We start from the raw sequence: 16,269 nt of genomic DNA on the forward strand, positions 1-16,269 counted from the left end.
GGCCAATCATGAGCACTTCTTTGTAGAAGTGCTCCCAGATTGGTGGATGTGCAGAGCTCTCCCAGTAGTGAGCCTTGGCGTGAGACCTCCCCTCAAGAATCTTGTTGGCTCAAGCCTGCCACCACTCACTGCGGCTGTGCAGAGGAGCGCGATAGAGACTGGGCAGCATAACTTTGTAGTTCTGGAGCCAGGCTACCCTGCATTAAACTGCTTCAGCCCAGCAGGTACCAGCATTAAATATGTAACTTAAAAAAAAAAGAGCAGAGGGGGAGAGAATTGCTGCATCGAACATCTTTCTATTCATCAAATTCTGCCTTAAATCTACTTCTTTGGAATAGCATTTTGTTGATATGCCAACCCCTCCCAACTGAGGAGAGGGAGGGAGAAGGGGTATTGGTTTTATGCCTGTTCTGGCAGATGTCTGACTTTGTTTTGAATTTTCTGTAAAACTCAATTAAAATTAAAACTAAAATCAAAACTGTCAGAAGTAATTGCTGCTTTTTATGGGGACAGGTAATTTTTAGGGGGGGACGGAAGGGATTCCTTGTGGGGATGGAGGAGATTCTGGTGGGAACGGGCGGGGATGAGTGGAATTCTGGCAGGAACGGGTGGGGAGAGCAAGATTTTGGTGGGAATGGGTGGGGTCGGGTAGGATTTCTGTCCCTGCACAACTCTAGTTGGGACAGCCAATGTCCAAGAGAACGATTTCCACATGGTTGGCTTCTTGTATCTTTTTCTGTTATGCTCAGGCTGGGCTACAACTGGGGAGTTGTGGCACAGCCCACAAAGTCAGAGCTATGGCAGCTCCAGTTGTTTTTCTTCGCTCCACTCCTATTGATGAAATCTATAAAGCTGCTACGTGGTCTTCAGGTCACACATTCATATCACTACTGTCTGGAATCTTATTCCAGATGGGATGGTCACTTCAGCCAAGCAGTATTGCAAAATTTATTTTCCTGATGGCCAACTCTCCCTCCATCCCATTCTAATAAGCTAGGGAGACCCACATGTAAGAATATACTGCCTGCTTATCCTGGGATAAAGCACAGTTACTTACCGTACAAGGTGTTATCCAGGGACAGCAGGCAGATATTCTCACAGCCTACCCACCTCCCCTGCCTTGGGATTTGAGACATATTAATTTGGTGGTGGGGGTGCAGGTTGCACTATTACTGTCTGTGTTGTTTCAGTTCTCTGTTTGGTGGTCTGGCATAAGTAATAGAGGAAACTATTTGGGTGCCAAGATCCGAGTACAAAAGGAGCTTTCTCACACTTACGTTAGGGCAGTCCACTGGTGCCACGTCAAAGAGGCACTGCCATAACATCCCCCCCTCTCCTCTTGAACACCAGGGGATCCTCCTGGCCTTCTAGTTTTAAGGGAGGACCCTGCCCTTACCTTCTGGTACTGCATATGGGCACTGAAATCTTAAAGTTAGCCCTGCTGGATGTGTGGGCGGATGAAACCTGCAGTCCTCCTGCCCCTGCTGTCCTTGTTTTGTCTTAGCTTGCTTTCCTAACTGAGGAGCCGTGAGTGGCGTGACGCAGGAAGGCACTTTTAAAGCTGTTGTACTGGGGCTCTGTGGATGACATCACACACGTGAGAATATCTGCCTGCTGTCCCTGGATAATACCTGTTACAGTAAGTAACTGTGCTGTATCGCTCCATGGCGTAACCTCACTTGGAGTATTCTGGACTCCTTATCTCAAAAAAGATATAGCGGCACTGGGCTTAATGGACTCTTAGGCTGACCCAGTAAGGCTATTCTTATGTTCTTATTAATGAAACAAAGCCAATAAGGATTTAGTTGAAGAAAATCTTACCTCGCCAATCTGCTACATTTCTTTGAAGGGGTGAATGATCATTTGGATAAATAATAATAATAATTTTATTTCTTATATACCGCCAAAGCCATGATAGTTCGAGACAGTTTACAATAAGAGGAGCTGGTCAATCAGCGATATAGTTACAATATAGAATCAATGAATACAAGTACACTGAATGCAAGTACAGATAAGAAGAGCTGGACAGTCAGTGACATAGTTACAATGTAGAAGCAATGAGTTCAGTATACAGAATATGAGAGATAATGAACAACAAATTCTTTGGTGGCAAATCGGTTGAACAGTTTTACTAATTTTCTAAAACTAAAATAGGATGAGGAGAGCATGATAATGTTACCCAGCCAGTCGTTCAGTTTACCTGCCTGGAAGGCTAGAGTTCTATCCAGGAATCTTCTGTAACGGCAGGTCTTTATTGTTGGGTGATTGAATATGTGGATGAGCTGGTCGATATTGTATATTGGATTTTCAAAAGGCATTTGACAAAGTACATCATAAAAGACTTCTGAGGAAATTAGAAAGTCACGGGATAGCAGGTAATGTCCTATTATGGATTACGAACTGGTTGAAGATAGAAAACAAGAGAGTAGGTTTAAATGGATAGTATTCTCAATGGAGAAGGGTACATAGTGGGGGTTCCCCAGGGCAGGGTTGCCAGATTTCCTCTTTGAAAAAAAAGAGGACACCTGGGCCCGCCCCATTCCTCCCCCAGCCCACCCCCACATGAACCTCCCCAAGCTTGAAGGCTGCATTTGGAAGCCTTCGCGCACGTGTGGATGTCGATGCAATGATGTCACACACATGCATGCATGCGTATGACATCATTACGGTGACCGCCGTGCATGCGCAAAGGCTTCCAGACGTGGCCACCAAGCTTGGGATTTCCAAAACCTGAACAAACTGCCGGGCTTTGGAAATCCCTTCGGGTGCCCAGACAGTCCTATAAAAAGAGGACATGTCCAGTTTTTCCCGGACGTATGGCAACCCTACCTCAGGGGTCTGTGATTAAAACACCCTGTATATATATTCAGCTTACTCTGGGACATCAAATATGTTTTATTTGTGGTACAGCAAGAAAAAAAAAATATCTCGGATCATATACACTTCTCCCTCCATATTCACAGTTTCAGCATTCGCAGTTTCGAATATTCACGGTTTTTAGCTTGCTGGCTCCTCCCCCCCCCCCCCCAATTACATCAGCTTGTATAGAGAAATTGCACATTCCAAGCATTTACAGAGAAAAAAACGCTGATTCCCAGCACTTTCTTCACCGTGTTTTGCCTCCCCTTCAGGAACAGGCCAGGTCTCCCACCATGTTATTTGCGGTTTCACCATATTCACGATGGATTTTTAATAGAAAACAGCGAATAACATATGAAAAAGTTATTTGCGGTTTTTCTGTATTTGTGGGTCTGTTAATCCCCTATCACAGCGAATACGGAGGGAGAACTGATCAAATTTGTAAATTGCTTGTTTCCATAGTTTTCATAAAACAGGAGGGAGAATTTCAGTGTGTAAAATGTCAAAATCATAGAATTGTGTGCTTTTGATTTGTGTAACTGCAGTGTTCCTCCCTTCCCCAGAATCTGAGGTCTAGCAGATTGGTACAAACATTGTTTCTGGCCCAACCACATTTATGGCAGGAATTAACATTGTCACCTTGCAGGGGGAGAAACTGGATTTTCAGGCTTTGCCAGTCCCCCACGTACAGCTATATTTTGTATCCTATATGCCAGCAGTTCTCTGTGAATATACACGGCATTTGTTTCCATGTATGACCTCAGTTTTGTACAAATATATCTTGCATATTTATTACGGATATTCCGAGAAGTAGACTGGCCAGAAGTACTGAGCACAAGTCTGGTATTACTGGCATACAGGATGAGTCAGCCGTGCACCCATTCCAGGACAATACATGACCTTATTTGCTATCTATTCCTAAGGCTGGACTTGAGTCCTACTTATCAACATGCTCTAATCCAATCTTGAATTGTCAGGAAGAATGCCCTTCTTTGTTGGTCTTTGTTGGGGGTTATTTGCTATTATAGGCATGAAGTTTAGAGCCAAGGTAAACTGGAACAAGAAGTTAACTGTTTACTTTCACTGAGAAAGTAGTAATTAACATGAAAGCAACCATGTTCATGAGTTTTCCACAATCCCTAGTCTCACTGCAGTCGCCTACAAGAGTCAGAGGCACTGCCAGTCACCACAGACAGTGCCATGATATACAGAAGGAGAAGATCTGGAGCACTCCTGTGACGTTTTCTTACCTGGCAAGGTATCTTCCGTATAGGATGTTGCCTTCCAAGTTATTTTTCTAGTATCATTGTTATCTAGGTGTGTATGGGTAGCATTCCTGCTTTTTTTTTTTAAGAAAGGAACTGTACTGTCACAAAACTCATTAATATTATGTTACTTCTAGAGGCAAAGTGTTTCCCTGTGGTTTCCTCCCTTTTAATTTGGAAGTAAAATAGAAGGCATTGGGGTCTACAAGCCAATTTAAATCTTTTTTTTTTTTAATTTCTTTGTACTAATTGCCGATGCTGTTTCCTTTCCAGTTGATAATCTGTTTATATCTGATGAATGGGGTTAATATACTCAAAGAAGACAGGAAATTTAGCAGAAGATTTTTTTCTATAGCTTGATTGCTACTGGCTTGTTAATTACATTACATTAGGGATTTCTATTCCGCCATTATCTTGCGGGTCAAGGCGGATTACAAAAGAGTTATAGAAGGTGGATTACAAAAGATGTCTGGTCATTTTCAGGGGAAATAGAGAGTAGAGTAGGTTGTTTCTGGGGGTTGGGGTGTTTTCGTGGAGGGAAGGAAGAGGACTTGTGGTGTTAGGTCTTTATCAGGGATTTCTTGAGCAATATATATATGGTGTTAGGTCTTTTTTCAGGAATTTCTTAAACAGTAAAGTCTTTATTTTTTTTTTCAATGTTTTGTAATCTGGGGTTGTTTTCAATAGATTTCTGTAGATAGTCAATTTTTGCTGCTTGAGTGGCCAGGAGGCCATCATATATTTTTTTCCTTTTAAATTCTTTGATTGGAGGATGCGTGAATGGGGTGTGAGTTTTCCTGTGCTGATTGAGGTGGTTTGGATGAGGCGGTTGTTCAGGATAAATGCCTTTATCCTTATCACACAGTAAATTACGAAATTGTATTTCCCCATAGCTATGGCAGACCCCAGTGGCTTATTTACATTATTTTTTTTAACTGAAACGACTCCTATCATATGAATCGGGTATACATACTCCAAAGGGTCTCTCTGGTTTCTTAGCCCCAGATTCACTAAAGGAGTGATTCAATTGCTGTTGGCCAATTACTGGCCAACTTTGAAACAGCGATTGATTCACTTAACTTTTTTGCATGCAAATGATTTGCACGTAGACAGATGGAGAAAATAAATTGAAAAGGAAAATGAGGGGAAAAAAGGGATTGCAGAGGAGAGGTGTGTGAGAGGCATGGAGAAGAGAGAGATGCCAGACCAATGGGGGTGAAAGGAGAGATGGAAAGGGGGGCATACAGTTTCTGGAAGGGGCATAGAAGGAGAAAAGGAAGAGGAGGAAAACAGAAACCAGAGAAGACAAAGGTGGAACAAAAATTTTCTATTTATTTATTGCTTTAGGAGACATGTGTCACTGTTTCTGTGGTGTTGCAATGTATGCAGAGTCCAGCTTCTTGCTAGTTCAATTTAATCTTTGTCTATGTATTTCTATTTTATCCCCCCCCTTGTACAAAACTGTGGAGTGTTTTTTTAGTGCTAGCCGTGATGGTAGCAGCTCTGATGCTCAGAATTCTACCATCATGGCTAAAAACCACACTACAGTTTTGTAAAAGAGGGAGGGGTTAGTTTATGATTACATATTCCATACTAGGCGAAGGTGTTTTCTGTTAGGATTGACTGCAGGATTGATCTGTACTAGTCTGGCTTGTTTAGTTTTATAATAGGTGTATTGATGTACTGCTCACTACAGTATGTAAGAAGCTGCCTTTTCCTAGGTATACTCTTGTGTGATGTTTGGATTGTTACTAAAAATCATGTTTTTCATACAGATGGGGGGTGTCAAAAAACGATGGGCCCCGGGTGCCACATATGCTAGGTACGCCACTGAGTGCAGTGCATTGCTTCTGTAGCTATGCTACCATTATGACTGGTTGTTTTGTGACCTTTAGATTGTGACTTTTCAATTCATTATTGTATTTTACCTAATAATGTTGTGAACTTTTGATTTTAACTTTTAAATAAATCTTATTTCATCCAGACCATCATGTTCCACATTTGTATTGTTTTGGGCTTTCCGTACACTGCAGTATACAATTAATTGTTCAACACCGTTAAAAAATTTAATGGGATTAATATATTCAGACCTACCTTCCTTCACAGTCATGGCATTTTTCATCTGGCTGATTTCACTTCAGGTGCGCTTCACCAGAAGTGAAGTCAGGCAGAAGATGACTTTGGAGTAAAGTTGGCTTAGAGCTGCCTCTCTGCTGTTGCTGCCACTGCCCCTACCCTCTCTGCCGTTGCTGCCGCTGCCTTTCCAGAAGAATGGCCTTGCTACCTCTGTTGTTTGCAGCCGCCACTGCCCACCATCTGATACTGCCACCGCAGTCCACTATATCCTTCCTCCAACCTTTTACAGCTTGCCAGCAGTGCTAGCGATTAAAATAGAACACTGCTGGCAGGCTAGCCAATGCTAGTCTCTCGCAGTCTCTTCTGTCCCTTCTACACCGGAACACTGCTGGCAGGCACTGAAACGTTAGAGGGAGGGAAGGAGGAGAGAGAGAGAGAGATGCCTGTCCGGGATAGGGGGTGGGAGAGGGAGGAGAGAGATACCTGATGCTGAATGAAAGTGGTGAGGAGAGAGAAAAAAGGGCACACATGCTGGATGGAAGTGGGGAGGAGAAAAAAAAGGGCACATGCTGGATTGGGGGAAGAGGATAGAGTTAGATACTGAAAGGGGTGATGGAAAGAGGTGGCAAGCTATAGGTAGACACAATGAAAAGAGGGAAATTGAGAACTGGATAGTAAGAATTTAATCTAGACAGAGGCAGAAATTAAACTGAAAAGGAAAACCAGGGAAGAAAAGGAAGGAATAGGAAGAGGAGAGAGAAATGCCAGAGCATTGGGGGGGGGAGAGAGAAGGAGAAGAGATAGAAATCGGATCTGAGGGGAGGAAAGGAGGAGAAAGAGATTCTAAAATCTTGCTGGGGGGAGGGAGAGATGGAAGGGAAGAAGACAGATGCTACACCATGGGGGGAACAGAGGGAAGAAGATGGATGTCAGACCAATGGGGAGGAGGGAGAGATGGAAGGGAGAGGCAGACAGTTTCTGGAAGAGGCATATGGAAGAGGCAGAGAGAGGGCAGACAGTGGATGGAAGGAAAAGCATGAGGAAAAGATGAGGAAAGCAGAAGCCAGACAACAAAGGTAGAAGAAAAAATTTATATTTATTTTATTTATTTATTTTGCTTTAGGGTAAATTGTAGCTTTGTTGATAAATGTTTATAAATAGAAAATGGAAATAAGATTATCCTTTTTATTGGACTAATTTTAATACATTTTTGACTAATTCAGAGACCAAAACCTCTTTCTTCAGGTCAGGACAGGGATACTGTAACAGCAGTATACACAAATGATAGCAAGATATGATACAATCTAGTTGTACAGATATTGAAAGCAGTCATCTAAAGAGCCATTATTCTAGAAATGATATAACTGGTTGCCCATATCTATCATATAGTAGAAAGCAAGGAAGAGTGTATATAGGGCAGGAAGTAAAGAGGAGAAAAAAAAGAAATTATAGGCAGAGCACAGGGAAACAGAACCAGAGATGTGGAATGAGATGATTAGGAAGATAAAATCACTAGACAACAAAGAGGGTAATGGGATTTGATATACAGGCCAGTCTCCGGGTTAAGAACGAGTTACATTTTTAAAACTGTTCTTAAAGTCGGATTTGTATGTAACTCGGAACCTGTAGATTTTAAGATTCTTGCTGCTTACCTCTGCTCCCAGCTGACAAAAAGGGCCAACTGTCCCTACCAAAGAAGCGTGGGATGAACACAAAGGCCCAGATTCTCTAAAAGTGCGTCCCGATTTTAGGCAGCTGTAGGCGTCCTACAGCTGTCTAATCAGCCAATCGGGATGCACGTTTTTTTTAAAAAAATGCTCCCCAGGCAGGCCGCCTATATTGAAGGCGAGGCCCGCAAGACACCTAGGCCCTGATTCTGTATAGGATTGGCCAATCAGACCTTAGACTTAGTAGGGATGGGCGGACCCGCTATTCCTAAGGCCTGATTGGTCCAGGCTTCTAGATCCTGGGCCAATCAGACCTTAGGCTTCGGCGGGATGGGCCGGGAAGGGGCGGGCCCGCCTCATTTCGACGAGGCGTGCCTGCTTGCTCGACGTGCAAGACCCATCTGTAAGAACAGGTTTGGTGGAGTGGGGGTTGTTAGCGCCGGGGGGGGTGCGTCTTCGGGCAGGAGGGATTGGGCACCCTCCTGCCAGTGACCGATATTGTCGGGGGGGGGGGGGGATCGGTAATGTTGGGGGGGGCGGTCGGTAGTGTCGGGGGGGCGGTCGGTAGTGTCGGGGGGGGGGTGCGTCTTCGGGCAGGAGGGTTTGGGCACCCTCCTCCTGCCAGTGATCGGTCAGGGGCCACGGCCCGCTATACTTATAGCGGCAGAGAGATCCCTTGCCGCGATAAGTATAGCGGCCGCATTTACTTACAATGTAGACCAGTATTTTGCTGGCCTACATTTTTAAGCTTCTCATCTACTAGGGAGACGTGTAGGGCCGCCTAGGTTCAGCCTAAGGCCCTTAGACGAGCTTAGGCATCTTGCGGGTCTCCCTAGGCTCCCGGAGGCGCCTTCAGGCCTGCCTGGGGAGCATTTTTTTTTTAAAAACGTGCATCCCGATTGGCTGATTAGACAGCTGTAGGACGCCTACAGCTGCTTAAAATCGGGACGCACTTTTAGAGAATCTGGGCCAAAGGACCTAAAATCAGAAAATAATAGTAAATATTGAAGAACTAAGGCCAGTAATGGGCAGACTTGCATGGTATGTGTCTGTATATGACCTTTTGGTTGAGGATGGGCCGGGGAGGGCTTCAATGGCTGGGAGGGTGTAGATGGGATGGAGTGAGTTTTGATGGAGACTTCAGCAGTTGGAATCCAAGCACAGTACCGGGTAGAGCTTTGGATTCTTGCCCAGAAATAGCTAAGAAGAAAAAAATAAAAAAATTGAATCAGGTTGGGTAGACTGGATGGACCATTTGGGTCTTTATCTGCCATCATCTACTATTTTACCAATGTTCCCTCTAAGGTATAGCATACACAACCACACCCTGTTCTTCTTCTTTTTTTTTTTTTTTTCAAAATTTCTTTATTAAAGATTTTCATATAGATCTTATACAATAGTCATAACATTCTAATAACAAAAATACCCTCAATACAGATCAGAAAGTAAAATCAACAGAGCAGCATGAATCAATAACAAAAAGTAATTGCAAAATGAGTCCTAATTCCCTCCCACCCTCCCTAAAGAGTCTTCCTCGTGAACAGAAGAAACAATGATAAGCTAATGTGGAAAATCAATAAATGTCAATAGTCTAGGTTGTGGGTCACTGTTGGTGAACTTCCTTCCAAGAAATAAAGGGGTGCCAGATGATCCGATTTCAAGGCAGTTAGTTTAGACATCAAAAATATATAATCCAATTTTCAGCACACAGCCTCTGAAGAAGGGAGTGAGGGTTTTTTTCCATTCCTAGGCCAATTCCAATCTAGCTGCTACAAAAATAAGAGACCAGTTTATGGATCCCAGGACGAAACCCCCCCCCCTCCAGTGGGCATACATTCAGTAAGCTGCACTCCGCCCGCTCCGGGTACTGTTCTCCAGTAATCTGGTTAATTAATGTAAAAACTGAGCTCCTAAAGTTACCTAGTTTCGTGCAAGTTCACCAGATATAATACATGTCACCCTGTTTCAAGTTTATTATGTCTTGATATACCGCTTTATATGCTAAAGTGGTTTACATCTTTACAGTGTTAAAAAAATTAATTAAAAGTTGGGGAAAGGACATGCAAACTTATAGCAATTATTAAGACAAAAAATTGAAACAAAGGGAGAAAGGGGTAAGGATACAATATTAAAATAAAAGGAGAAGGTACAGGAAAAAACATCAGGGAAGTTGGGTTATGTGGAATAAACCTCATCTCTTTTTTCTTTTTTTTTCCTAAATCTCAAAAGCGTCTTTGAAGAGAGAGGTTTTAAGATTGGATTTAAAGTTATTTAAACTAGTTTCCTGTTGTAAGGTTAGGGGAAGGGCATTCCATAATGTTGGCACAACTACTGAGTAAATGGTTTTCCTGCTCTTCACAATCTCGCCATCTCTGTCTCCCAGTTGAAACCAGGCCCGGAATCTGACTGGAATATAGTACCGACGAAACAGCATATGCCCATTTTCATTCAGGTAGCTAGCAACTGATACTTTGAGCAAATAGGAAAGGTTATGGCACCATTGCTGAGGTGTTAAAGTGATATGAAGATCCTTTTCCCATCTCTCCATATAAAAAGAGATGGGATCATGAAAATTTAACAAAGTCTGGAAATAGCACCTTTATCACCTCCTCTGCTCAGTGCCCTTTCCAGATTGGTCTCAGCAAGGGTAAGATCATCACTCACATGACATGTTATAAAAGTACATAGCTGAGTATATCTAAATGAGTCAGCATCTGGTAAGCCATATTCATCTTGTAATGTCTGGAAAGGAACTTACCGCATCTCCTCCTATAAATGACTTAAAGTCCCCGTCTACCCCGGCCCTAGAAAGTCAGTGTGGGCCAGTTGGAACTCTGGCAAATAGCCCAAAGAAGCTTGCTGAAAGTACATTCTCTCAGGGAAAAATTGAGCCCGTATTGCAGACCAAACCTGTAAGAGGTCCTGTATTGCCAGTGGGACCCGTGGAATGAGTTCTCAAAGAGAGGATACTGCCCACAGAGGCATTGAAGAAATTCAGCTCTGCTCCAACTTCATCCATAATTTGAGGGAGTGCAACAGCCAATCAGATAGAATCTGCAGGTGTGCTCCCTTGTAATAAGCAAGAAAATCAGGGACTTCTATAACCTCCCGCTTGTCGAGGAAGCTGCATTGCTACTGTTTGCACCCTGGAGGGTCTTTTATTCTAAATGTACTTAAGCTATAGATCTTTCTCTTTAATTGTTGAAAAAAAACAGTTTAGGATAAGATAGTGGTAAGGCCATAAAGAGAAACAACAATTTTGGCAGATGCATCATTTTAATGGCCTGAATTCTACCTGACCAAGAAATCATTAGGCCTTCCCATTGTTCAGTCATCAAAAATAACTCTCTTAAGTTTGGAGGGAAGATTCTCTGAATACAAGTCTTCCACTTTCCATGTAATACAGACTCCAAAATATTTAATGCTTTTATGTGCCCACCTGAAGGGATAAAGAGCTTGGAGAGATCCATCAGAGGTCTGATCAAGTGAAACATTCAGTATTTCCGATATAGCTAAATTTACCTTAAACCCTGAGAGCTGACCATAGGAATTTAATAGAGACATGAGGGGAGACAAAGATGTCTCTGGCTGGGTCACCATCAATAAGATGTCATCACAAAAGAGAGTGACCTTTAAAGCAGACTGTCCCCATAACACTCCCTGTATTCCCCCGTGAGCCTGGATAGATTGAGCGAGAGGGGCTCCTTTACTATTGCAAACAAGAAGGAAGAGAGAGGGCATCCCTGTTGCGTCCTCTTCGCAAAGAAAAAATGGCAGAATGAGAACAGTTTTACTTCCAAGTAAGCTATGGGGTCTGTATAAAGAAGCTAAAGCCAAGTAAAGTACTGTCCTCCAATGGCAATCTTTCAAAGAACTTAAAACAAAAAGGGCCAGTACACCCGGTTGAAGGCTTTTTTGGCATCTAGGGATAAAATAAGCATCGGTACATCAGTGTCATGGGCAAATCAACTAGTGCGAATGACCTGTCTAATGTTATCAAATGTTTGTCTGCCTGGATAAATCCCGCCTGGTCCACACACTGTCCTTAATATGGCCATGCATCATTTCTAAATCTGCTAAAGGAGAAGTGTAGGAGTCTAAGCCACAGGAAATACTTCTCAGTGAAATCAAATGAAGTCACAACTGCATTCTTAAGTACATGTTGCATTTAAGTCAGGCATCTGTAACTCGGCGACTGCCTTTCTATGGGACAATTGAATTTAAATGTGTCCGTTCTGAGGTTTTGAATCTGCTATATATATATATATTGCACTATACAGGAGGAAATGTGAGAGTATGCTTTATGCAATTAAATGTGGAATTAAATGTGTCACTTAAACATGACAGTGAAACAAAAAGCATCCAATGTGCTTTCATTTTATATTAGTCTTGGATACCATCAATATTTTGTAATAACCTGTCTTTTCAGTAAAATAGTAATGTAGTGTCCCCATCTGTTACTTATAGAAACTAGAAGAACAAGATCGAAAAGCTCTAAATATTAAAGAACAGCTGCAGCGAGAGCACCGCTATCTGAAGCGCCGATTGGAACAGCTGTCAGTGCATGGTCTGGAACGCATTCGCACTGATAGTATGGGATCAACAATATCCACTGATTCTGAGCAAGGTAACTTAGCACTGACAGACTGTCTAAAAACCCTCCATACCTATCATTCTACATGTTTACCATTACTTTGTATTTGGGTTTCAAATGTCACACATATATAAGTACAATTGAGATTTCTTAAATATTCAGTAAGGCCAGCTAGAGGTTGAGGATGATCAGATCTTTTGTTTTTACGGAAACACAAATAATAAAATAACCACCTTCAGTCATCCCCATTCATTTGAATAGTATACTGTACTATTATATTGATGCATATTTGTTAACTTTTAGTTAAAGGCACAATACCTAAACAATAACAATTCCATCTTTTTGTGGTCGATTTAGAACTAGGAATTTCTAATCAAGCTTACAGTGATTCTTAATAGTTCCATTGGTAAACATAAGCCAGTGTTCTGGGAATCATGCTTCCCTTGTACCTAAAGGTAGCACGGCACCAGGTGCAGTTACAATGGAAATGAACTCTAAAGGGATTATCATAGCCATCCTTGAAAGCCAAAATGTCAGGGGATAAAGATTGCAATGTATTTTACATACATTCTTTGTTATAAAATGCATGAATGTATTTTACATACATTCTTGTTATAAAATGCATTTCACTGAATCTTACTAATGTAGATTGTGAATTATTTCAGCTCAAAACACAGAAATTCCAATGTAATAATGTCCAAACATTCTTGTGATAAATAGCTACAGGAATTAAGAGTATCTGGCTCATATGCAATGCACAAAAATCTTTTAAAAATGGCACTTCTCATGGGAATGGTATGAGATTTTTTTTTAAATATAGAGGCTGCAGGGCCTCATTCAGAAGCCCTTCCCTGGTGTGCTTCATATCCCTGGTAGGCTAGTTACTTGCTCCCAGACACCTCCATTTCCATTCTGGGGATCAAAAAGGTAAAGTCCGATTCTGCCTTGGAGCCCTTACTGCTTGGTAGCCTATAGTTCTCTTCCCAGCCCCAGCCTTCTCTGGGACTCATTGATTAAATAAAGAGGCTTGGTGGTCATGCTCAGAGAGGTGCCAGAATTGCTGACCATCTGAAGGAAGTTTTCATGCATTTTCCATCTGTTTTCTGCTTCCCCTCTCTGCTTGCCTTTTGCTGGGACAAAGCTGACCCCGTCTACTGGTGACATCATCGGTAGTGCGAGAGTAAAGAGGGTGGGGGCTACATACCAGAGGCACCTTGTGCTGAAGGAAGTGTGGCAACGCAGTCGCATCGACAAAGGAGCGTGACTAAGGAACTCCTTAGTTTGCTCCTATGTTTGAGACTTTGTATGAAAGCTTTGCTTTTAGTTCTGATAATAGCATTTCTCTGCTGTAATTATAGATAGAGCTGATGGGGTTTATACCAGTATTTATAGGGATTTGGTAAGGGCTCCAAATTTGTCAATGTACTGTTAAGGGGGGAGGACTGATGCTTTGATAGAAGTTAAACTATGTGGTAGTTCTAATATGAAAGAGAAATATTTAAAAGTAGGTCTTGTTAATGCATGATCAGTATAAAATAAGGTTATAATAATATATGATTTTTAGATATGGATAGATTTGTTGTACTGTGTATTAGAGTCTTGGCTTTTGGAATCTGTTTTGGTGCTAGTTCAGCAATGTTGTCTTTCAGGGTTTTGTTGGGAGTGGGTATGTTGAGAAGGTAAGAGGGGTGGCGCAGTAATAGCTTTATAAAATAAAAGTTTGGGTTTTAACAAAGTGTCTGGTGGGATCTCTTCAGCAATGGAATATGTTGTGATTGCTAATCAAGATGCAGCCTTTTGTATTGTATACTGCCCACCAAGTAGATTGGAAGGAGATTCTCAGTCGCTCTACTAATAATATTGAATGGAGAGTAATAATATGTCTGTGATGGTAGGTGAGTGGTATTCAACATTTGAAAAATGTTTAGATGACATCACTTTACTAAAAAAGTTAAGTTAGCAAAGGAAACAAAATATTGTTTCTGGAGTACACTGTCTATCTTAAATTTGAGAAGGGAGCTGAGGAAATATGAGCATATTTGGAGGAAGACCAAGGATGTGGACTGTGATAATTATCTTTTTAGGCTGAATGAATATCAAGTGTTTTGTTAAATGGAGAGAGAGGTATTATAGTAAGAAAGTGAAACAAGCTATTAATAGACTGAAAGGGTTATTTGAGACTGTAAATTTTCTAATTAAGGGTCCAACTGTTCAAGTAGGAAAATCAGAACCAATTGCAGAGGCGTTTATGCAGCATTTATTCCATAAACTGATGTTCTACAAAAATTGTTTACATCTTCGGAGTCCCCTAAATCTGATGAATTTCAGGTAGCATTAGTGCACTGGTCTACTTTTGAGGATATAAGGGAGGAACAGGTTCTGATGTTGCTGGAAACCATGTGACCAACAAGATTAATGGGTGATCCTTGTTCTTTGTCTTTGATTAAAGAACTGGGTAGGCAAGTAGTGCTTTCGTTGATTGATAATATTAATAAATGTTTGAAAACTAGTATAATGCCAGACTTGTTAAAAACTGCAACAGTTAAACCTGTATTAAAGAGGGAGAATTTGAATTAAACCGTTTTGGAGAACTATAAACTGATTTCCGATATTGCCCTTTATAGGGAAGATCATTGAAAAGGCAGTTTTAAAACAGAAAAAGGATTTTGATGAGGGAGAATTTATTAGATTGTCATCAATATGGCTTTCAAGCATAAAAACATAAGCAATGCCTCCGCTGGGTCAGACCTGGGGTCCATCGTGCCCAGCAGCCCGCTCACGCGGCGGCCCAACAGGTCCAGGACCTATGCAATAATCCTCTATCTTTACCCTTCTATCCCCTTTTCCAGCAGGAAATTGTCCAATCCTTTCTTAAACCCTAGTACCGTACTCTGCCCTATTACATCCTCTGGAAGCGTATTCCAGGTGTCCACCACATGTTGGGTAAAGAAGAACTCCCTTTCAACTTTTCCAAGTGTCCTCTTGTTCTTTTATTATTTGAAAGTTTGAAGAATCTGTCCCTCTCTACTCTCTCTATGCCCTTGATGATCTTGTAAGTCTCTATCATATCCCCTCTAAGTCTCCTCTTCTCCAGGGAAAAGAGACCCAGTTTCTCCAAACTCTCAGCGTATGAAAGGTTTTCCATCCCTTTAATCAGATGTGTCGCTCTCCTCTGAACTCTCTCGAGTAACGCCATATCCTTCTTAAGGTACGGTGACCAGTATTGGATGCAGTACTCAAGATGTGGACACACCATCGCCTGATACAGCAGCAGGATAACTTCTTTCGTTCTGGTTGTAATACCTTTCTTGATTATACTTAGCATTCTATTCGCTCTCTTAGCGGCCGCTGCGCACTGTGCCGTCGGCTTCATTGTCATGTCCACCATTACCCCAGAGCATAATGTTAAAACATTACTGGTCTGTACTGTTGATGAATTGAGAATCGGTATGGATAAAAATGCAAACTTTTGTGTTGTGTCACTAGGCATACCCTCAGCATTTGATACGGTCAATTGTCAGATTTTATTAGATAAATTAGTAGTGATGGTTTGTTTCTTATTTTCAATATTGGTCTATTAAAATAAAAAGTGGTGGTAGTATTTCTAAAATTATGCCAATCTGTAAAGGAGTCCCACAGGGATCCGCACTTTCAGCATTGCTCTTTAATCTCTATTTAGCATTATTGGGTAATAATGTCTTTAAGGAGCTAAATGTTAATTATAGATTTTATCAGATGACATTAAGTTTTTTTTTTCCCCTATGTCTGATTGGAAGAATGAATTGAAAGATAAATTGGCATTTTATTT

General features: G+C 41.6%; 1 protein-coding gene across 1 annotated transcript in view; it reads left to right on the forward strand.

Annotated features, from left to right (window-relative positions):
- The window catches only part of MXD4 (MAX dimerization protein 4), an 84,742-nt gene that overhangs the window by 60,773 nt on the left and 7,700 nt on the right, over positions 1 to 16,269 (forward strand). The window contains exon 5 of the mRNA XM_033950747.1: positions 12,335 to 12,494. Coding sequence (XP_033806638.1) covers positions 12,335 to 12,494 — 160 coding nt within the window. The remainder of the gene's footprint in view (positions 1 to 12,334; positions 12,495 to 16,269) is intronic.

This window comes from Geotrypetes seraphini, chromosome 1 (assembly GCF_902459505.1).
Source record: "Geotrypetes seraphini chromosome 1, aGeoSer1.1, whole genome shotgun sequence".
NCBI lineage: Eukaryota > Metazoa > Chordata > Amphibia > Gymnophiona > Dermophiidae > Geotrypetes > Geotrypetes seraphini.